Source organism: Pieris brassicae, chromosome 11 (assembly GCF_905147105.1).
Source record: "Pieris brassicae chromosome 11, ilPieBrab1.1, whole genome shotgun sequence".
NCBI classification, from domain to species: Eukaryota; Metazoa; Arthropoda; class Insecta; order Lepidoptera; family Pieridae; genus Pieris; species Pieris brassicae.
This window is the reverse complement of record NC_059675.1, coordinates 9,376,062-9,401,558: the sequence shown is the minus strand read 5'-3', so window position 1 is coordinate 9,401,558 and position 25,497 is coordinate 9,376,062. Positions and strand designations below refer to the sequence as shown.

At 33.9% G+C, this 25,497-nt stretch overlaps 1 protein-coding gene across 1 annotated transcript; it reads right to left on the bottom strand.

Moving 5' to 3' along the window:
- Positions 1–1,059: 1,059 nt before the first annotated feature.
- On the bottom strand, positions 1,060–24,461 carry LOC123716488 (hemicentin-1-like). Its single transcript, XM_045672250.1, has 8 exons — positions 24,355–24,461; positions 22,768–22,970; positions 21,829–21,939; positions 9,258–9,461; positions 8,464–8,615; positions 4,392–4,533; positions 1,482–1,615; positions 1,060–1,233 (listed from the first exon to the last, which is right to left on the bottom strand). Exons 1-8 carry the CDS (start codon positions 24,459–24,461, stop codon positions 1,060–1,062), a joined length of 1,227 nt encoding a protein of 408 aa, XP_045528206.1.
- Between the last annotated feature and the right edge of the window lie 1,036 nt (positions 24,462–25,497).

Sequence of the window (25,497 nt, the reverse complement as noted above, 5' to 3'; positions counted from 1 at the left end):
CTCCTGGTTTCTAATCCTGGATGTTAAAAATTTGAGTAAAATAGCAGAAGTTTAAACACTTTATATCTAACCGAATTTAATTTAAAAAAATCATACGACACTGGAACTTGAACATCTAAAAAGCAAACAATCTTGTTCATGATTTCGACCCAAGTAAACTAGTTGGCACGTCAAAATGTTCACGTTAGATATACATTATTAATCTGTGTATTAAATACAATGCAACATACTTTGGATCTATATCCATGTTTTCCTTGGAATTATTGAACAACCACATAAAATAATAAGGTGGCGGGCTAGAGTTAACTTCACATGTTAACTCTACCGTCTGCTTCTCCAGCACTACTAATACTTGGCTGTTCTTCGAAGAAATACACGCTGGTGGATCTAAGAAAAGAATTCGTGAATTAGATATTGAGATAACTTTACGTACGCGCCTTTGCTTTGACAAGGTTTCTAAACATCACCCTTAACGAGCAAATGATATAGTATATCTGTTGTTTTTTTTTAATTTTCAAAGAGCTGTCAATTGAAAACGCAGGGCTACTTCCATGGTGACATATGTGGTCCTTAATATTTTTCATCGTACTTATAATTATCGCTATTAAAGTTGCCACATGACAAATCATATAGATACTCATCTCATCAGCTCCATAGCTATGGTAATTATAACCTCTGCAATGTTGTGAGTGAATAATAATCACAAGTCTCAAAAAAATAATGAGAGCTGAGCTTTTTTTGTGTCACTTTGGGTGTGCTCCGAAAAAATAATTTTATCATAGAACGTCACGTTTTCTAATAATGTCGGTATCTATGTTAAACAATTTATCATCTTAAAGTAAAAGATAACATTTATTGAATTTGAGCACTATGATTTTGACCTGTATCCCAAAACCATAATAACAATGTAAGAGTGGCGTGCTAGATATTGTTGCTCAGATACGGACGTTCTTCCCTGACCCATCATTTTAAGTTTTCATGTGAATGTAAATTGACGAAACTATGATTTAAAGATTTATTCATCTGGGCTAGTGAATAGTCGTAATTACATTTGTATTTTTATAAATACCTACATCTAACTTGTAAATTAACTGGGTTGCTTGTAGATTTTCCTTCATCGTTCTGTGCTGCACATTTATACTCTCCGGAATCGTTGCGAATTACATTTTGCAGCACCAGGCTTTGCTCGCTCACAAAAACCCCTGCGCTGGCGTTGTGCTCTATTTGCATACCCTAAAGAACATACTCAACATTTACATTAAAAAATTCATCCATCATGTGACAAGGGCGGACCTAGCGTTCGTGACTTATAGTATATTTTTATGAACAAGACCGTACCGAAGTGGTCGATTTGTTTGATTTAATTCAGTAAATGTTCACCTATGCTAAAATAATCACTATATATTAATTTGTGTCACTATTAACAATGTTATTTTTACGAGAATCTAGAACTACATATATATATATATTAACATACCGACCTGTTTGAACCAAAATAATTTACTAGGACGAGGATTGGCTCGTGCAGTGCATTCCAAGTAAACGTCATCTCCTTCCAAGATGTGATTCGACTTCTTGCTAGTCAGGCTCATTTTGAGGCTGACTATTGGTACATCTGTTGGGAATTTTGGTTAAACTTTCCAATATGGACCATCGATGTTTGAGGTTTTAGGGGGGCGAGGGAGGGGGGGTTATTGAGGGCTACACCCCGTGCCATCCCCACCCTGCGGAACCCATGGTTATGAAGATATTCATGGTTAAAGTCGTAAGGTTAGAATGGTAACGATTTACAAACCGTCGCCCGAATTTGATGATACTGACTTTCCCGCGCCAAAAACAGTTATTTAATAATTGGTTTTTGGACAACTCCGGCGCTACGGGAAATGCAGCACCTCCACCCTTGCGTACCAAACCACCCGTGCGTGGTGGGGGCTGCTCTTCCTCCGAGCCTTCGAGCTCTTATATACATTCTAGGGGTAGGGCAGAAAAGATCACGTGAATAGTGGGGTGCTCTGATTCGGTTTTTGACAAACGATGACTGGACGCTATTAACTGGACCACTAAATTTGTTTTTAGGCCATTCATTCATAAGTTTATAATAATACATAGCTTCAATCCGGTTAAAAAGTGTTTTCTATCAATAGGTTAGGATATTAATATTTTTTTTTAAATAACTGGTTCTGGCGCGTGGTTGGAGGTTATTATTCTAAAACTTTAAAGTTCAAAAATTTGGTCAAATAATCGGTAAATATAAAAAAATCCATTATTCATGCAAAAAAAAACAATAGGTTAATTAAAAAACCGATTTTTGTGCAGAATGTCACATCTCTAATAACCGATAGAAAAGTAGAAAATTTTCCGGTTTGTTTACGAATTTCAATACATAATACACAAAATTTTAAATATATTTTTTTTAATACTTAGCCGCAACTCTGGCAGCAAAAATCACTTGGAGGTGTTCCAATCAAGGTTAAAAAGTACCTACATAATCAGTATCATCAAATTCGGGCGACGGTGTCTAAATCGTTACCATTCTAACCTTAAGACTTAAATAATTTTGATACAATAGTGTATTGTTCTTTGTATGCTTATATGAAAAATGGAAGAGTATCTGGTCACTCGCAACACTGAAATGGCCCTAGTGTGGAGCTTAGTGTCAATTAATATGTTCCTTCCAATTAGTAGCTTCCGAATACTTTTATCATTTTTAAATTTTTAAATTTACCTATAAAATCTATATATATATAATTATAATGTGACATTTTTATGAAAAAAGAAAACGAGCAGTTATTAGCAAGATGTGATGTAAACTTAAATTAGCTGGCATAGCTTTCACTTTTCGTTGCATTTATGCAAACGCCTGTCCAATTTAATTTAAAAAAACCATCTAAGTACTTCTTAAACTCAGGTATATCGGGACAGAGTGCGTATAAATACTCGTAATATACCTCAACGTATATGCATAAAAACTCCAATAAATATATATATTAAAATAATGAATGATTTTACATCCCCATCCTTCATACAGAGACAAATACCTACAAACAGTGTAATAGTAACTCACATAATTGTAGAATGTAAATAGAAATTTTATTACTGCTTTATAACAAGTTTGCAATTATAGAACTGTATATTAACGCATAGAAACCCATGTCACAGAATCTGGGGGCAAAATATATATTATTTAATACGCGCGAGAAGTACACTGGATGGATCTATACTGGTGAACATGAATAGATTACAAACAAGGCAAACGTCTGTAACTACTACATACAAGTGCAAATTGTATGAGTGATTATGATGTCACTACACTACTTACTTTTCTAAAAGTAATTCAGGCCATTTTCGACGCCTATAACTTTGTTGTGGATACAATTATCAGGCCAAGTTAATATATTTATTTTAGACATAAAATATTTGTAATATTTATAATATGGTCACTATGAGTATAAGATGTTGTTGGGTTAGCTAATTACGTAATAACGTAATACAAAAAAGTCCCGTGGAATAAATTGACCGACTTGGCGTTACATGGATCTCACAACTTTTGTACGGTAGAAGAACTGCGTTGCTAGATTTGTTTTTTTTACAAATTATGTTTTTAATGACATTTATTTTATTCAAAAAAAGCTATATTTGAAAAATGGAGCATAGCAAAGCTATATTTGAAAAATCAAAAGACTTTATAAAATTTGATATTGAAGTGATTTTATCGTAATTATTGTGTTAATAATTATGTACATTCATATAATATTTTTTTGTTTATACTTAACCAGAAGGTTCCAACTTTCAAATCATTTTAAACTTTGCCAAAATGGGCTCAGACGATCCATAGCAAGTAGCAATTATTATTGTCCTAAGTCTTGTATCTTTCTTCTTTATTATATCTACTAGTATGTTTGTCGTTGTCCTAATTTATATGTTTTGTGTTGTATTGTCTAATTAGCTAATGTTTTGCTTTGGATCTTATTTTTATGAGTATATTGTGGATATACCCATTGTGTTAATTTTGATGTTTTGTTTTTACTTTTTAATTTAGAGAGATGTATCTGTTTTGTTTCCTAATAAATAAATATTGGGTTCTCAGCATTTTAACTATATATTAGATCTGGAGGAAAGTTATCCTTAGTTGTGAAAATTAGCTAATGAATTCATTATTATTTTAAGAATAGCTACTAAGAATCCATTTCAAAATAATTTGGGAGAAATGAAATGAAATGTTACATTCAATTTATATCAATATACCTAAATATAATTCAATTTTATAGGAATATTTTAGTACATATATCTTTATTCTATATATGTTATTATATATATTTAAAGTTTAAGTGAGTGGAACAAATATTTAGTACAACAAAAGCTCTTGTGTAATCCTTAATACCTCTACTTACATTGAACATCTAATTTCCACGTGTCCTCGAGGCTCTTTGCCCTGAGATGAGGATTCTCAGCATGGCAAATCAGCAATCTTTCATGATCTTGTGGTTCTGGCACTAGCTGTACTACACTTCGGGTCAAGTTTGACTGTGAAAACTGTGAAAATTCTTATTATTTAAATATTTTTTGTATATTAAATGTCATATCCGTCATGAGCAAGTCTACCTTATTGGTAATCACTAATGGCTGAAATTTAAAATACGATTTTTCTAAATCAAAAAATTTGTGCTAGCCTAAAGTTAAGAAAGGTAAGGTAAGGTAAGGTCACGTAAACCCTCTTACGCCTGCTTTGGGTCGAACTATGGAACATCGAGGTCCATTTCAGTGTCTCAGTGAGGTCTGTGTCAAGAAAGGCGATTAAATTTTCGCCCACGTATATAGTATTAAATAGGGCTTCAAATAAAGCTCAGATATTTTACTTTTATTAGATAAATAAATTGTAAAAACAACAGTTTAAAGAAATGACCTTTATTTTATTTCCTTATAGACAAAATAACTTTTTATTCACTATATGATGATTTCTAATATTTATTTTATAAAATATTTAACAATTGTGTAAAATGAAGATAAAACCCCCTATTAACAATTAATTACCACAAACTAATCAATTCAATAATTCAACACAATATATAGAATTTCTACGTGAACTTACGTGAATCTACGCTACAAAGCAAAATCAAATGAAAAGGACCGAGAGACATCGGCCTGTCTGAATTGTCAAGTCTCGACGAAGTTTTGTTAAAAACTATATTTTTCCCCTCACATACTGTTAAATTATTTTATTGATATAATCATTAAACCTACTATTTTATATTTGCGTTAAAATCTGCTCACCGTGGGCTTTCTAAAAATGTATTACTAATAACTATTCCTACAACTTTTTGAAAGAAATTAATTTTACAAGATTGAAGCGAAAAGAACTTAAATAGACATTTTTTGACATATGTACTTATATTGCAAAACTAAAAAAAAAACATATCTATATATATATAAATGAAGCCCTATTTCTCTTGGTCACGGCATCACGCGTGAACGGCTGGACCGATTTCGCTAATTCTTTTTCTGTTGTGTTAATTATTCAGTCAGGAGAAGGTTCTTATGAAAATAAAAAAGCTGGTGTTTTGCCTCGTCGCCCAATGATGAAACTAAGTTGCAAACATTAATCCGACCAACTCCCCCGAGCACTCTCCATGGTAAATGCGGTGGAAGCGCAAAGAGTGTAGCTATGTTTTGTTATGTGATGTACATAACTAAGCAACCACAAGGGATTAAGCCACTCAGAACTGTGTGCCATCAGTGACTGGTCATAGAAATGGAAGGAGCTGGTACTAGGGAGCTCTCATACAGAGATGAGAAATAACGTCTCGCCGTGCTAAGTACACCAATCTTCTTGGCGGCTCATTTTGCCTTTCGCTCTGACAATGATCGCAAAACTTAACTCTTTTACATTCGTCAATGCGCAGTAGTCCGATGCTGGCAGAGGGAGAGGAGAGTGTCTTCGAAGAGAGGAGTAGCGACACATGGTGTTTTTTTAGCGGATAATCGATTATCCACAACATCAGTACCTAAATAGTAATAAAATAAATGCATAAAACAAAATATTTTAGTAACCGCCTCCAATGGCATAGCCAATGTTTTTAATAAGACATTATGACTAATTTTATATTATACAAAGAAAGAGTTAATTGAAAATATATTTTTTTATTAATTAACAGATTACACTGGTTAACTCCAATATATATTTTTTACTTAGATTATACATTTAGATATAATATCGGTATAATTCTAGTTTTCCTCCACAACAAATTTAAGAATTAAGTTTCAAGGTAACGTCAAGGAACATAAATAACTTTTAATAATAACAGGGGCAGATGCCGTCTGAACCACAACTTTTACAAATATCTATTTTATTTTCAATTTATTTTTCTAACATTGCATAATTGTAAGGCATTGCATATTGAGGCATTTTGTCAACTATTATTAACGCTACCGACAACTGAGCTAAAGTGCTCCCCAATCCGCATATAAAATAAGCTGTATTGTCACAAATTTGTATGGCTATTTCACCACCTCGATATAGTTCTTGTGGTATTGTGTATGACTATTTTCTTTTGTGATTAAGGAAATTCCAAAAATGCTTTCATTTTTAGATATATTTTTTTCAACATTACTAACATTACCACTGCCTCCACCATTCAAGTCTGTCATAAATGTTTGCCTTAGACTTAAGATTACATCCTTATAAAATCCAAATATTCAAAAAAATTAAACGAGAAGACAGCCGAAGCATTCCTCCCCATTTTTATGATAATGAATTGTGCATTACCATATTAGTACCAGATGTTTCGACGAGATAGAACGACAGAAACCTCCAATAAAAATTTAGGCAGAGGGCTGCTGATCTATGTATCTAGCAAAGCATATGAGAGGCCTGAGTGGAACTGCAATAGTGTTGAAACACTCTGGATAACTATACCCCATAATTCATTTGCAGTCAACGACCGGCGCAGTCTCCATAACGGCCTTGTCTATATACCTCCAGAATTTATGCAGACTTGAAACGTTTATTATGTGTGGCTACATAATAGAAACAAATATAAGTGATACATTTTTGATAGTCGGTGACTTTATCCTCCCAAATATTAATTGGACTCCTTTAGGACCCATTCTATTTAAAAAAAACAAGTGTGTGTACTTATGTAAATACGTTAGAAGTTATACTTCTTTTGCGCAAAATTATTTCTGAATAATCAATTTTTCTAAGCTAACTTCAGGGTGTCGGTATTTTGTGACGGTGTGCGCGCGCATCGTAAAAAATTATTCTAATAATTTTTCTCTAACTCGCCAAAAGAAGTATAACTTCAAAAGGTAGTTCTAAAATACAAGATATCCCCTAAATGTTTTTAACTAAATTAACATTTAAGGCCTAAAACAACATAATTTGTCGCCTAATAGTAGCAATAATATCCTAGATGTAATTTGAAGTAACGCTTTCATCGACAGTTCGACAACTGATATGGCGCTAGTTAAACCTGACATATACGAATATCATCCTTTCTTAAAGATTGATGCTACCGACTTTAGTTCTACGTGAAACTATTCCAAATGCACAAATAAAATACAACTTTCGTCGCGCTATCTACGAGGATATTAAAAAACCATTGTCGAATATTGATTGGATAAAGTAATAATTTCTACGTAATCTCTATTATATATAAAATTCTCGTGTCACAAAGTTCGTTCCCATAATCCTCCGAAACGGCTCGACCGATTCTTATGAATTTTTAATGCATATTCTGTAAGTCTGAGAATCGGCTAGTTTCTATCTTTCAAACCCGTAAGTGAGAAGGGCTATCCACCCCAAAAGAATATTTTTTATTATAGTAGATTAGCTAGATAGCTTATTTTTATTGAACTAAAAAGTGTTTCCTGCAAATAATATACATGGCAAAACGATGTTTGCCGGGCCGGCTAGTTCCTAAAAGACGGAGTATTGGCAGAAATAAATTGCCTATTTGGTACACAACCTCTTTGATACATATAATAAAATATTAAATAAAGGGCACAAGCGTTTCAAGAGACTGTCGATGAATTTTCGCTGTGACGCGCTTGATAAAAAAGTGTATCCAAAAAGTGCTTTGATATGCATGAGAAGAGTATGGATCCCAAAGCATTGTGGTCATATCTGAGAATGCCAATGTAGCCCAGGCTAACACAATGATTCTCGGCGATGAAGTTTACTATACAGAAGCATTTTAATTTTTCCTATCTAATTTGGGATGGAGACGAAGACAACAAATTAAACACCATGTACATCAGTCTAGTCGTTCTCGAGTAATAATGTTTTGAACAAACCCGACTTTGTTTTATATATTAAGATTTAGTAGAATTTTTATTTGAAATTTTTTCACATCTGACGACACAATATTGCAGAGTACAATGTTAGAACTATAATAATCCATAAAGTATTGGTAATTAAGTAAACAATAATCCAGTTTCTACATGAAATAAGTATTAACCACTTACATTAATAACATTATGTCTTAGAGGCTTAGAACCTATCCACCAGGTGATTTCGGCTGCAGGACGAGACCCAGTAACGATACATTCAATCTCGTATCTTCGGTTAGCAGAAAGCTGTTCTTGTTTCTTCACTATCTGCACACTTAGAGGCCTCACTGTTGAGAGAAACAAGTTGAAATAGAAAAGGTCATATTTGATTTGATTATTTTTATTTTATTTCAATTCAGTATATCGAATAAAATAACATTTTACATTCACGAAGTTTGAGTGTTCAGTTCAAGTTTGGAAAAGTCATTGAAAAACTTGAGGTGAATTTTTAAACGAAAAGTAGTTATTAACCGACACTTTTAGATTCAGAAAACAATTTATGATTTATAGTGAAATGTATTTTTGATTTAAAAGAATTACTTATTAGAACTATTTATTAACTATAATAGTAGTTTTCTCCATGACTCGCACTACATAATTCTTAAAAGTCCGGCAACGCATGTGCTAGCCCTCTGGCAATGTGAGTGGTATCACTTAAGATCAGGTTCCAGTATTATAAAAAAAAATATGGAAGGTTACGAATAAACTAGATAGATTGGTTATATATTGAGCCGAACTAATATTGTATTCTAATAAACGAAACACATACTTCATTAATTCTTTGGAACATACCTATTAATACAAAATGATAACTTAACGGGTTTTACAATGAAATTTCACAACGAAAACTTTTAACTTCCAATCCCTAAAGAAATCAAGAGTAATAAAAATGTAATTTGTTAAAAATCATATAATTACTGTCTACTCACAGTTTATGTTTAGGATAAAAAGTTTACTCGGCGGTGGCGATAAGTTTGTGTTGGAGGCCTGACAACTAAGCCTAGCATTAAGATGCTCTCGTCCCAATCTTGGAAATGTTAATGCATTGCTGGTAACTCCGTTGTCCTCTTCTTCAAACGTCTCATCTATTATGGTGTTCTCTAAATACCAAATGAGACTTGGCCGTGGATTTCCTATTGAATAAAAAATATAAAATTAAAAATGAAATCAATAAAATCTTTAACAGGCATATGCAGGGTGACAACAATGAATTTTATTTCAAAGAGTTGTTTAATGTTCAGAAATTAGTAAAATAAGCAGAAGTCCCTCTATCAGTGGAGCTAAACGTGACAGTATGAAAAAGTAAACGAAAAAAATATGCTATAATGTTCTTCTACCGACCAAAAATGTATTTAACTATTGCTTCAATCATATTAAAGAAAAAGTCGTCAGCTGTAATGACGGGGGTTATATGTCAGTCACGTGCATGAAAGCTCTTTAAAAATTTGACAAATAAATTTTTGAACTTTATATATATTTTTAAAAGAATATAGGAAATCGTCTATTTATTTAAAATTTTAAATTGGTTACTATTCATAGAAATAAAATAAATTTAAAACGAATACCTATTTGAGATAATAAAATAATTTCAATAAAACTTTAACGCATGCACTTGTATAATTATTTTTGTTGAGCGTTAGTATAAACTAATAAGCCTATTACTAATGGTAAAAAGATAAATGCAAAAGGTTCAAATGTGCTACTTTCTAATCTTGGAAAAAATCTAGATTAATAGTAAAACTCACTGCCTCACCACAAGCAACCGAGATATTACAATTTATTGCTTCCCATGCGACCGTTGTATTTCAACAGAATAACTCCAAATTAGTAACTAACGCGAATATGGATTATTCAAACAATCAGTATTAAGAAAGATGTTGTCGAGTTAATTTTAACATTCTATTCCTCGTAGTAAGTTATAGTTTCGGTACACAATTTTGTAATATCTAATCTGGAATCTCGCTGTTGGCCTTAAGAGCCTCTACAACTCAGCTCAGGCTGTTTTGGCGAGCGTAGCTCGGCCTGAATGGCGTTTTATCCCGCGGCTAGCGCCAGGGCGTCTCCTGTGAGACTCGAACCTCGGCTTGGGCCGTCTCGGGCTGGTCAATCGCCTGAAGGGCAGGACGGAAGCTCACTGGAGTGAGCGAAGTGCGAAGTAACGGTCCCCGGTGGCGGTTATTTACCCTAATCTGTGTTTTATTACGTTAAGGATGAAAAATATATCTAAATATACTAATATTAAAACCCTGAAGAGTATGTTTAGTTGTATCGAGTTATCCATTCCATTCATTAAAGGTGACAGACTTCATTACGAATTTACACGGGAATCTTTCGCGTATTCTAAATATCAACTACTATTTTTAAGGCTTATTTTCTTCCACGAGCATATATTGTTTTACATTTAATCTCTTAATTTATACTTATATAAACATTTTAATGATAAGTTACATTCATCAACATTCAACAGCTTACATAGCTATGCTATACAACTAACTATTTTCTGCATTTTGATGTTCTTTCATCACTGCACAATTAGATCAACATTCTGAACTTTCTGTAACAAAAATATATTATTATTTTAAATAACGTATATCACTTTATTTCCACGTTATTTAAAATATATTAATAACTAGCGGACCCGACACACGTTGTCCTGTCTTAACTATGAATATTGATTTCGAATTGGTATAATTAACTAAAAAAGTATTTAGAAACAAAGTGTAATGCTTAATGTATTGTAATGATTTATGATGTACAACATTCTTTTTTTTGTTTTTCTAGCGCGTATATAAATAGTTTTGTTGAAATTCCGACACGGGTACACGCGGCATATAACTGACCATGTGAAAAACATGGATTTTCAAGATTAATACCACAAACAATTAGCGACTGTAATTATTTTATCAATACATTAACTCCGATCGAAGCATTTGTTTTAAACGATATTAATTTTTATTACATCCTCTTTGACGATATTTGTAGCACGCATTCTGTTAATGTTATGTAAATCGCCATTTTGATGTATCAAAACTTTGAATTGTAAAAGCGCTGTGCACTGAAAAAAAAAATTTGCTGTAACAAAAATCTGGATTACTTAATTACATTTTCTAATTTTCTGTGCAATTTTATTAGTTATTTTTTCATAAAAACCTTCTCCAATTACATACGGTACCCTAAAGAAGATCGCTGACGTCGCGGCACGTGTATGATCAATGTGCCGGCTTCGAGGAATCATTCTGCTGTTTCAACATTTACCGCATTTTATAAATTATAATTCAATAAAATATGTTAGCATTATATTCGTATCTAGCATCGATAACGGATGTAGTTTTTGTAACCTAATTATAAGTTAATTAATAAAGTAGTTATATAATTATTGGTTTTTTTTGGGAGTCCGGGCTGTCGAATTCGTAATTGGCGCAGTCGGTAGGATAGTTTCGGGGCTACTACGATCGTTATAAAGAAGATATCCGGGGTCTAGATTCGACACCGCGCGCGGTCGTTCTAGCTGTCGCTCTCAAGCGTTCACCGAAGCATCAAAGATCTCTAAGAAGCAGCCGGGGCGTACTCAAACTTCAGTGCAACTCAAAGAAAACCAGGGAAGTCGACGAGTTATGTGAGTACATTGAATTATTTTTCCATCAGTGTTGCTTTCTCCTCGTCACAATTTTCCATCCTATGAAAAATAGTCCTGTGTCCTCCAGGCATAAAATTCGTAGGGGTAGTTTAGTAGACTTGAATCGTCAATTAAGTGAAGGCTCGAATCGCCCTTCAGTAGGTTTAAATAATTTTCTTGAGAGCTTGAATTGCCCTCAAAGTTTAAAGTTAAATTTAAGTAATTTAGAATATAAAATGGATCCTGATACAGTGTATAAGGCCCTTCGCCCAGTTCCTGAATTTGATGGGAATCCACATATTCTTCCTAGATTTATTAGAATTTGTGATCAGATCGTAATTCAATGCGTGAAAGACGAGTTAGGATACGAATTATCGAATTTATGTGTTATTAATGGCATCTTAAATAAATTTACTGGTCCAGCAGCTCGTACAATAAACTCAAACGGAATTCCTGAAAATTGGTTAGGAATTAGGAATACTTTAATTAATAATTTTTCTGACCAAAGGGATGAGACCGCTCTTTACAATGACTTAGCATTAGCGACACAATCTAACGAGACTCCGCAGGAATTTTATGACAAATGCCAAAATCTTTTTAGTACTATAATGTCTTATGTATCGTTACACGAGACGTTAGAGACAACTATAGAAGCCAAAAGAGTTTTATATCGTAAGTTAACTTTACAAGCATTTGTAAGAGGTTTAAAAGATCCTCTCGGGTCCCGTATAAGATGTATGAGACCTGAAACAATTGAGAAGGCTTTGGAATTTGTTCAAGATGAACTTAATGTCATGTATTTGCAACAGCGAAATAATTTAGCAACAGATCTAAGAAAACCATCATCATCATTGACACCACACAACTCACACCAACAACTTACACAGCCTAGATTTCCTCCTATAAATAATAATTTTAATCCTTCTAAATTTTTACCAGGACCAAGTTGGCAAAAACCTAATTTTAATCCTCAATTTAATAATCATCAGCGCATGCCTATGCATCCAACACGTACTCAGCAAATTTTCCGAGCACCGTTGCCTTTGTTTGTGGTTTTACCACTGTTAGGCAACCTGTTAGGATACCTTACAGATATCCTTCACAAAATAATTCTGGCCCTAAGCCTATGAGTAGGGTGAGTCATTTTGTGACAAAACCATTACCACCTAAAATTCCTGGTCATGATTGGCAGAAATTTGGCAATCCTCCTCCATCAAATTACTTTAAGTCCAGAGAAATTAATTTTAATGAATTTTATGATTATGATGACTATGAATACGATAATAATTATGTTGACTATAATTATTGTAATACTGATTATGACTATAATGACTATAATGGACAATACGTTAATTGTGACTATGACTATAATGAGTACTATGAACATCGAGACTTACCACCAGTAGAGGATGTTCGCTATGATATACCTAGTACTAGTAAAACCAGTAGAGATATTCGACCGAAACATTCCAATGGTAGAAAAGGTCAGGATTTTCAACAGAGCCAACAAAAATCCGCCCCAGAATAGAGTTAAATATACAGTCAAAAAAAGAATTACCTTACATTAAAATTAATAATCCACCATTAAAACTTCTAATTGATACAGGAGCAAATCAATCATTTATAAGCAGTGGATAAGTATTTTCATAATATTCCGAAAACTCATGATCCTTTTGAAGTAACTAATTCTAGAGTAACAAGCATTCATGAACATTCAATATCTATTCCTAGTTTTTCTGAATTTAATGATTGTAAAAATATTAAACTATTTATCTATAAATTTCATAATTATTTTGATGGTTTAATAGGATTAGATTTGTTAGAAAATTGTAGAATTGATTTCAGAGATGATGTATTAATTACTGAGAATGCAAAAATTCCTTTATTACGTTATCAATGTAAGAAATACAAAGATCAAATAATACCAGCAAAATCATCTCGTTTAGTTGGTATTCCGATACATAATGACGATGGTGACGTATTTATACCAGAACAATTAATAAATAATTGTATTATCCATGAATGTATTACTAATGTGACTGATCAGACTGGTATAGTAGAAGTCGAAAACATAACAGACGAAGACACAGTTATTCCAATTGACAGACCATTACAACTTGACTTATTTAACTTTGAAAGTTCTTACAGTGAACCAGACTCAGACAGAGTAAACCAAGTTTTAGACAGACTTAGAACTGACCATTTGAATAGCGAAGAACGAGTAAATTTAGAAACTCTTTGCAAGCGCTACGCTGACATATTTTACATTGAAGGTGAACCACTAACTTTCACTAATAAAATCAAACATAGTATTAGGACTCATGACGAAACCCCAGTATACACCAAAAGTTATCGATATCCTTTTGTACACCGTCAAGAAGTTAGGGAACAGATAGGTAAAATGCTTGAACAAGGTATCATACGACCCTCTGACTCTGCTTGGAGCTCACCCATTTGGGTAGTCCCAAAGAAAGCTGATGCTTCTGGTAGACAGAAATGGCGATTTGTAGTGGACTTTAGAAAGTTAAATGACAAGACTATTGACGATAAATACCCAATACCAAATATCACGGACGTTTTAGATAAATTAGGTAGATGTCAGTATTTCACGACTCTTGACCTTGCATCTGGCTTTTACCAAGTCGAAATGAATCCCGAAGACATATCAAAGACCGCATTTAACGTAGAACACGGTCATTTTGAATTTCTACGTATGCCAATGGGACTTAAGAATTCACCTTCGACATTTCAGCGTGTAATGGATAACATCCTTAAGGGTTTACAAAATGAGATATGTCTAGTGTATCTTGATGATATCATAGTCTTTAGCACATCTTTGCAAGAATACATAATTAATTTAAAAAAAGTATTTGATAGATTGAGAGAGTCCAATTTCAAGATCCAGATGGACAAATCTGAATTTTTGAAACTTGAAACAGCTTACCTTGGTCATATTATCAGTAATGAAGGTATTAAACCGAATCCTGATAAAATTAGAGCAATAGAAAATTATCCTTTACCTAAAACAATAAAAGAAATTAAACAATTTTTAGGACTATTAGGTTATTATAGGAAATTCATACCTGATTTTGCACGACTGACGAAACCAATGACAAAATGTCTTAAAAAGACTAACAAAATAACTTTAGATTCTGAATATATAAAATGTTTTGAGAAATGCAAACCCTTATTAACTAACGATCCTATACTACAATATCCCGACTTCAATAAAGAGTTCATTCTGACAACAGACGCCTCCAACGTAGCTTTAGGAGCAGTACTCTCACAAGGCACAGTAGGCTCTGACAAACCGATCTGCTATGCTTCTAGAACATTAAGTGATAGTGAATCAAATTACAGTACAATTGAGAAAGAACTTTTGGCAATAGTATGGGCAACTAAGTATTTTAGACCCTATTTGTTTGGTAGGAAATTCAAAATTATAACTGACCATAAACCACTCCAGTGGATTATGAATTTGAAGGAACCGAACTCGAGACTGACACGATGGCGACTAAAATTGAGTGAATTTGACTATACTGTGATTTATAAAAAAGGAAAGTTTAATACTAACGCTGACGCTTTATCCCGTGTACAAATTAATAATGAGGAAATAGAATCACTTCTCAAAGAATGGGGTATAGATGTGTCTGTAAGACCTGAACCACCAGGATCTACTACTGCAACAGCACATACATCCGCTGAAAATCCTATTCTTGAAATACCCATCACAGATGAACCTCTGAACAAATTCCATAGACAGGTTTGCTTGACTATAGTAGGTGACATTAAAAGAAGACCGCATGTAACTAAACCTTTTGATACTCACACACGTACACATATACAAGTTTCAGAATCTTCATTAGAACAAGACGTTATAAATGCAGTAAAAGAATTCATCAATCCTAAAATAAAGACTGCCATTAAAATAACTCCACCATTAGGTATGTATTCGATAATTCCAATTTTACATCTATGCATCTGATTTTAGTAAAAACCGAGCTAGAAGATGTTAAGGAGTACTTACGGCAGCAAGAAATAATTAAACACTATCACGAAGGAAAAACTAACCATAGAGGCATCAATGAATGTTATTTAGCCTTGTCACGTCGTTATTACTGGCCTAAAATGAGGGAAGAAATTACTAAATACATAAATGAATGTACAATTTGCGGACAGACTAAATATGACAGAAATCCAATTAGACCACAGTTTAACGTAGTACCACCTGCAACAAAGCCCTTTGAGATAGTTCATATGGACCTATTCACAGCGCAAGCTGAAAAATACCTTACCTTTTTAGATTCCTTCTCAAAATACGGCCAAGCATACCACTTACGAGATGGTACAGCTATAAGTATCATCCAAGGTCTATTAAATTTCAGCACATATCATGGACTACCTTTGACTATTGTGACAGATAAGGGGACTGAGTTCACTAATCAACTCTTTGCAGAATTTGTTAGGCTACATAAAATTAATCATCATAGAACACTAGCTCATTCGCCTAATGACAACGGAATTATTGAAAGATTTCATTCCTCCTTACTAGAGCACCTTCATATCCTTCACCTGAAAAATAAAGATGAGCCTGCAATAAATCAAATACCTTATGCAATCCTAGCTTATAACAGTTCAGTACATAGTTTCACCAAATGTAGACCACACGATATAATTAGAGGTCATTTTGATCCTAGAGACCCTTTAGATCTTAATTTAGCCGAACACCTTATGCAACAGTACATTATAACGCATAGAGACCAAATGAAGACAGTATATGAAATAATTAGTGAAGCTACAAATACTGACCGTACGAATTTAATGAATAATAGAAATAAAAATCGCGAGCCAGAAACTGAATATGTACCCGATCAGCAAGTTTTTATTAAGAACCCCCTAGCTAGTAGACAGAAATTAGCACCGCGATACACTCACGACACAGTCCTTGCAGACCTTCCCATACACATTTACACTTCGAAGAAAAAGGGACCTGTTGCTAAATGTCGTAAGAAACGAGTACCAAAGTCATCGAAATTGTTACAGGTACCGACTAATACTGATACTGACAATGACGAAGGCAGCAGACATAAAACTTGAGACTCTTGACAATGGACCTGGACTTTTACCTTTTAAACTTGGTCAAGCTAAGTTAATATCCCATCATCATACCTTTATACAATATTTAGAACTTTCGGAACTAGAAAATCGTATTAATTCTATAAATGAACAGTTAGACTATTTTAAAATTCAACTAGACAATACTACTTTGCCTATATATGAAATTCAGATTGATTATCTTTATACTAAATTGTCAAAAATAGATTCTCAATTAAAAACTTTGGAACCTTCTAGGGTAAAAAGAGGACTTATTAATGGATTAGGATCACTAATTAAAGGTCTTACAGGAAACTTGGATCATGCAGATGCTGAAAGATTTAATAAAGCTATACAGTTGTTAGAAGCAAATGAAAATAAATTAAATTCGGAGTTAAATAATCATATCAGTATTAATAAAAATTGGACGAGCCAATATTCGCAACTTATTAGTAATTTAGCTAAAAACCAAATTAAAATTAATGAAACATTGCGATTAGTTGTGGATAAGCATTATTTTTTGGAAGCTAAGTTTGCTAAATTCGCTCAATTATTAGATATTATTACTGAAAATACAGATGATTTATATTTAGAGTTAATCAGAATAGAGAATATCTTAGGATTTATACGTGCAGCGAGCATGCATCATAGTATGATAAGCATAGATAACTTAGAATATATGATTAGTAGATTAAGAGAATATATTTCTCATTATAGTAATAATGAAATTTTAGATATTGATTTGAGAGAATATTATAATCTTATAAAACCAGGTAGTTATTTTATAGGTAAGAGAATTGTTATAATTTTTAGAATTCCTATAATATCTAAAGATAGTTACGACTTATTTAGGCTTTCCATTGTTCCTAATAAATTCCACCAGACCTTTATACCTATACATCCTTTTATAGCAACCAATGGGAATTTTTTCATGTACTTGCAAAACGAATGCCCGAAGATTGGCGAATACCTTCTCTGTGAGGAAAGTTCACATTATTATCAGCCACGAGATCACGCAGATTGTATCCAGAGTATCATCATTCATCAATCTTTAGATAAATCATGTAGCCCCACTGAAGTCTCCATCACAAGACAAGCTATGGAACAACTAGATGATAGACTATTGTCTTCCCAAAGCCTACGAAAGTCGAACTTCGATGTGAACGGCGGGAATATGTATCTTTATCAGGCAGCTACCTAGCAACCATTCCCCATGAATGTTCACTACGAACAGATATCTTTAAGATAACCAATAGTGAAGATGAAGTCAAGGGACAGCCGCTGAAGATTACCGAGATACAAAGTAATTTCACTGAAATTCAAAATGATGAGATTCCACATATTATCTAAATTCTTTAAATCTTGATAAGTTACATCACCTGGAAAATAGAATTATGCTACAGAATCCCATACGTCTTGCCCGCTTTGATTCTTCACTATACCATACAACGTTGCCTCTCTATGCACTTGTATCTGGTATAGTTATAATTTTCCTTGTCTATATTCTCCGACGATACCTACGAAAGAACCTTACTACACCAGAAGGAGAACCAAGAAGCAACCCTATATATGCTGTTCCTGATTGTTCTGAAAACCCTGGAGTACCAGCAACTTTTTCCCTCAAAGTGCTCAAATAGTTGCTGTTCTGAGGATGGAGGAATTACATACGGTACCCTAAAGAAGATCGCTGACGTCGCGGCACGTGTATGATCAATGTGCCGGCTTCGAGGAATCATTCTGCTGTTTCAACATTTACCGCATTTTATAAATTATAATTCAATAAAATATTGTTACGAAGACGGGTCGACTGCATGTTTCTAGATTTTTTCCACTAGTTAGAGAACTTTTCAGCAGGCTGTAATATGATTTCTGACCGTTTCAGGAGAGGGTCAATCAGATATTAGAAAATTGTAATTTTCATAATGTTACCCTATTTTTCAGGAAGCTGAAACAATTTTTCAGTCAGTTTCAGAACATGTGTAGTCGAGTGGTGCAGTTTTCAGGAGACCCGTTTTCAGGCGTTTTCAGGCCTAGTTATACCCCTTTGATGAAGGAATATTCTAGACCGAACTTTCTAGGTGTGAGACAAGGACGAAATGATACGAGAGAGAGAGAGAGAAGATCAGAACTTTCTCGAAACTAGACGAGCACTCTAGAACGCCGTACGACAAGGACGGAGCAACGTGCGAAAGAGATAAAGAGTGCGGACGTTCTAGAATTGTGCAATCGCTACTCAGTAGCAAGCCCGCCTAGAAAGTTCTCGAATATTGTTTAGAACTATTCCCAGGGATATATAAGCGAGCCGAAACGCGACTAGTCGCCACACAGTGTGAAGTGTGCATAAGTGAAGTATTTAGTGACTGTGTTTTTGTGTCTTATAAGTGCATTTCTGCAATCAATTTGTGCTCATAAATTCCTCATTGATTTTTCAAGAAATAAACCCTTGAAGAAATCTATGGCATTTTCTATCCGATCCTCTAGCTCGTAACAATATGTTAGCATTATATTCGTATCTAGCATCGATAACGGATGTAGTTTTTGTAACCTAATTATAAGTTAATTAATAAAGTAGTTATATAATTATTGGTTTTTTTTGGGAGTCCGGGCTGTCGAATTCGTAATTCTCCTGACAATAACAAACACAACAAAAAAGAATTAGCAAAATTGGTCCAGCCGTTCACGCGTGATGTCGTGACCAAGGGAAATAGGGATTCATTTTTATATATATAGATAACATAACTTACAATTGATATAATGTTTTTTAATGACGTTTTACTACGGACGGACATAAATGCAAATTTATCACATTAGTTATGTAACCCGAGTGCTTTTCAGCTAATATGCTCAGTGCCTTCCGAATCGAGTTAATAGATAGGGAAGGAGATTAGAGGGGTATTTTTAATGTTTTAGTCTAATAAAAATTAAAATCTAAAAAAACACTCATAAAAGATTAGATGCCTTAACCTTCAGAAGAAAGTGTTTTTACAAACAGAAAAGACCATAATATGTCCATAACCGATGGTTATCGCAGCACGCGAACCAGTCCAACCATCTTTGACAGCTACAATACAAATACCAAATAAAAAGATTTCTGTGCATATCAAAACCATTTTAAGGTTAGGATAAAAAATTGTGACAATATCCCGTATGAATATTAAAAAACTACAGCAGCAATAATAATAGCTTTATTCATGACAAATAGGTTTTACTAGGGAATCCCTGTGTTGTAGGTAACTAGATAACAATTATTTCGTGGTATATAGTGACGTACATGTTTAAAACATTTTTTTAACAAAAATTGTTTTAGTGTTACAAATAATCAAACACAAGTCTTATGAGACATTAAGTATACGTGAATGTGTGGGTGTTGAAATGGGTGTGTGTGCGCATGTATTTGAGAGTGTATGGATACCGAATGCGCAGCAGCGATTTTTAGGTAGCACTGCACGGCGGCGGGAGAGTGACGTGTCGAAATTTTCCCCCACTCCCTTGTTTAATCCTTGCTCCTCCCTTGCTCAAGAAGTTTGCCGGTATCTGTATCTGAAAGTTATTTCACGACCATTCGTGTGCTGTGTGTTAATTTGGAACCTCAGAGCCATGCCAAGCCGTAGTAACCCTTCTGTAGATTCGAATTCCAATTCAAATTTGGTGACGGGAATACAAAACGTCTTTTCTTAGATGTGTGCGGATTTGTTAGTCCATGAAGTTTATGATATCTTAAACAGATCGCTAAGCTTTCTTACTGAATAAGTTTATGTTTCTAGGTGGAGTTTGACTTGGGGTATCTTAACGGTCTGCGATAGGCAACTTTAAGAATTGCTTTTTGTGCACATTCCAACTTAATCAGTGAAGATTCAGCCGTTCCTTTCCATGCAGATAGATAGTCCGTTATCATGGACTGACAAAGTACTAAATAAATTATTCTAATAACCACCGCTACTCGTTTCAGGCTACGTGTACTCACTCGGTATTGTCCCGAGGTACTGGCACACTTTCTCAAGATCCGATGCCTAAAAAAAGGCGATCGTGACCTTCTTGTTTACCTTAGGTGGGCAATGATGTCCAAGTGGGAGGTACTAGCTATAAGTTTGGACATAGCGAAATTCTGCTACATGGAGTTTCGGACTGGGGTAGACAAAATTTTGTCTAATTCAGATCCTTTGTCGCTTCTCCTCCCTTCGAAGTCACATATCAAATGACATTCATTATTGAGTTTGGCGGTCATTTGGAAGGGACTGTATTCAACGACGAGCCACTCTAATCGTCGACGAACATTCACTTTCCCACCGGTTTGCTCAGTTGCGTAGAGATTGGAGGTAATTCTGCATCGTCTTTCGTATTTGCCATAGAGACTGCTCAGAGGACTTATATACCATCAACTGAGTTTCATAATAGGACGTCAAGGTAGAATACAAAATACCCCCTTCTCACCTCAACGTCAACGTTAATCCACAACTGAGCGTTTCTTAAGGCAGTTTTTGCCACATACCACTACTACTCTGTGGAACCAACTGTTCACAGAAACAATTCGACTTCAAGAAAAAAGGGTCCCAATTCTCAAAAGTCCCACAACGTACTTGTGAGCCTTCCAAAAATTTGTCCATGGGCGGCGGTTGAGCACTTAACATCAGGTGAGCCTCCTACCCCTTGTCCGCCTGCCCGTTTGCTTCCTGTTATATAAAAATAAATGTTTTGATTTCGGATTTCACTTCTTAAAAAATGATACTTTTTATATAATATTGAGGCTAACCTTTACTAAAGGTAAAAGTTATTTTAATTGGTGGTCTTACCTCCTTTTACTTCACACAATAGCTCAATCGTGTCTCCTTCATTATAAGGTTCCAACAAACGAATTGAATCCTGCGTCCTCGCATCAATTATAGTTGGTTGATTCGGTGGAGCTAAGTAATGAAAATTGATAGTATTTAAAAAACTTCCAATGATTACCTCAGTTAATAGAATTTAGCATTCAGAAATAGAAGTTTGCATAAATACTAGGAACATGACCCAAAATCTTTCTCATTTAAAACATCGCTTTTGAACAAAAGGGTGCCGATCAATGATAACTGTCCGTTAATATTTTTTCTCTATTTTTGTATTTGTATAAAATAATTAACAATAAGTTTTGTGGGATATTCTAGTGGGTAAGTACTGTCGCTTTCGCCGATACCATTTCAATAAATCAATCAAGCTTCGTTTTTATGGAAGTACGACAAGTTTCAATAAAAGAAAATTGTAATTCTACCACATAATATAGACATTAAATAGCATTACAATGTCTGATAATAGGCGAGAAGCTATGAATATTTAATTTGAAATATATTAAGTAATTATATTAATATAATGCAAGAAGTTATTATCTTCTAAGATAATGTTTTGGTAAAACAAAACGATGTGGGATTTCTTTGTTTCTCCTTTACTATCTATAATATACTAACTATCTAATAAAATTTTGTGTGGTTAAGTATTTAATTAGCATTGATTTAAGAAACAAGAGTAGGTATAGTTTCCAATGAAATTATGTTATGTTACTTGTACCGGGATGTGTGGTAGGTATATATGGAAAGTTTTATATAAATAACACTTATAAATAGGCGCTGTGTGTGGTTCTTGTAAATGGCTATAGGTATTTTATTAAATTTAACTATACCTTATTATTTACGTAATTTATTTTAGATTTTTATTTCTTACAATAACGTTAATACATTGATTGTTACAGGAATACTTACTGATGACTGTCAAATTAACCATATAGTTTCGTGTTGCTGAGTGTAGGAAGTCTACCCGACACCAGTATATTCCACTATCTGCTGATGTCACATTTTCCAATAAAAGAATAGCAGGAATGGCCGTGACGAAGAAGTAGCCTCGAGTACCAATTGCACTGGATGAAAACTTCGGCTGACTCATTGGGCACCCACGCACATCATACCTGTTAACAATTTGATACTGGCAGACCAACATCTTTTTGTAAGTAATCAACGGGTAGTTAGCGTAGTTATCCGCTGACCTAATAACATGAGAAGTCTTTTCGCATTGTAGTATATATGAACTTGTAATAAAATCTCTTTGGCTATACTACGTATTTGTGTCTGGCTGGTTTTGGTATCATGTGAAGTTTAAATTTTAAGGAAAATAATTCCAAATTCAAATTGGAAAAATGTATAATTTCTATTTATTTTTCGTAATGTTAAGATGAGTGAATCTAATGTAGAATTTCGATACATTTTAAAATTTTACCTCAAAAAAGGTAAAAATGCATAGCATGCTGCGAAAAAAATTTGCTAAACCCAAATTATTGTCCATAAACGGACAATAATTTGGGTTTTGGGAAATTTTGATGTCAAAGTTGCACGTCGCTCTGGTCGCCCTATTACAGAAAAAATGGAGCAGGACAGGTATATCAGTAATTACGACGTAGCTGAAGAACTGGGAATTGACCACAAAATAGTTTTGGTGCATTGAAAAAAACTGGGTACACAAAAAAGCTCGATATTTGGGTACCTCAGGAGCTCACTGAAAGAAACATAATGAACTGTATACTCATTTATGATTCTTTATTACAATTTAATGAAACCGAACCATTTTAGATGAAGCTAAGAACTGGTGAAAAGTGGATCACGTACTCGGCTTCACAGACTGTGGCGAATCCCGGGTTAACTCGCAACAAGTGTGTGTGGTGGGATTGGAAGGTCATAATTCATTATGAGCCCCTACCACCAGGCAGGACCATCGATTCTGAACTCTACTGCGAACAACTGATGAGATTAAAGCAAGAAGTTGAGAGAAAGCGGCCGTAATAAGTCAACAGAAAGGGTGGTTTCCACCTGTTTCGGTCTCTTCAGAATTCTTTAGGCAGTGTCAGGTTAACATCACGAGAGGACTGCCAAAACCAATTGTCGCGGTATTTTAATCAGAAGTCCCAAAATTTCTATAACAATGGCATCATGTCCCTACCTACAAGATGGCAAGAAGTTATCGAACTTAATGGTACCTACATACTTTAGTTAAAGTATATTAAAAATAATGTAAATTTTCTTTAAAAATGCGAAGAAACTTTTTCGCCAACCTATTATTTATAATTAACCAGCTACTTAAAAAGCCAATAAAAAGATTTAAATATGTTTACCATGGCTCTAAAACTAGATAGGTAAGCTGCCTTTTGCTTTCTTAATTCTGAAATTTACTCATCAGGGATCACTTAGATAAGATAAATAGTTAAGTTACCGTTAATTTACAGAACTAATTTAAGTTCAACAGTATATCTAAAATATTAGCTTAAGGTATAGGATTCAATATATATATAGCTATATTACCTGTAAATAGGTTGCCCATTAGTCTTTTTGAACCACAACACCATTTCCACCTTGTCTTGAGCACTGGGCTGAGTGTCACATGGAAGAAATACCTTATTACCTGCCATCGCCGTTACGTGAGTTGACCGTACTAAAACACAAAGAATAATTATTAATTGACATAAAACTTTTTTGACAATGTAAAAGAAAATATATAATATTTATTAATCACGACATTTATATGATCTCAAACTCAAACATTCGTGAAAACCACTTTTGTATGTGTTAAAGAATTCACAAACTATATTTTTAAAAGAATGCGTCATCTATATTAATAATTTAAAAGGAATAAAAAATTAAGGGCAAATTGCAACCATCTTATATCTATTAGATAATTTACACTTTGAAAAAAGTACGCCCACCAGGAACCTGGGAATATGGAATAAAAGGGATTGCGATAGGAAAATTGTGGCGAAAATGCGAGACAAGTGCCAGAATTTGGAGGAGGCCTTCACTCCGTCGAAGGTCGAGTACTAAGTAGTTGAACACAAGGGTAGAGATTTTATGTAATGTATAATATAAATGTAGTTATTTTAATGGTTTAACTACAATCGTCGAAGCATAACTATGCCTTAGAGAATAATAGGTATTTTTCACAGTACCAATATCATGCATGTCATCAAGATATCGATATATACAAACATTAGGAAAGTTAAAACATAATAATGGCGTAGGTTTGTTATTACATATTTTCTTTTTGAAGTGAAACTTCTTTATCGGCGTTGAAAAAAAGTTACCGTCACATTTTTCTGTTACGCGTAACATTTTTCCGTTACGCGCCATCTTTTTCTTGTTCCGACCACACAATTGATGGAGTTTTTACTCGGTTACTAAATTTTGTAGAATGTAAACAATATATTTCATAGTATTGTCTTTTGTTAAAATAGCTTTTACACATTAAGAAAAACACTTTTTGAACGGATTAAAGCTATGTATTATTATTAAAACTTATAGTTATTTACATAATTCTAAATTTAAAAAAAAAAATCCGACGTTTCGCGTGCTTTTCAGCGTGCGTGGTCACGGTGACTAAAGACAAAAGGTGTTAAATGTCAAAAGTATCACAGCTGCAGAGAAAGTTGTTTTATCTGTATTTATTGCCCC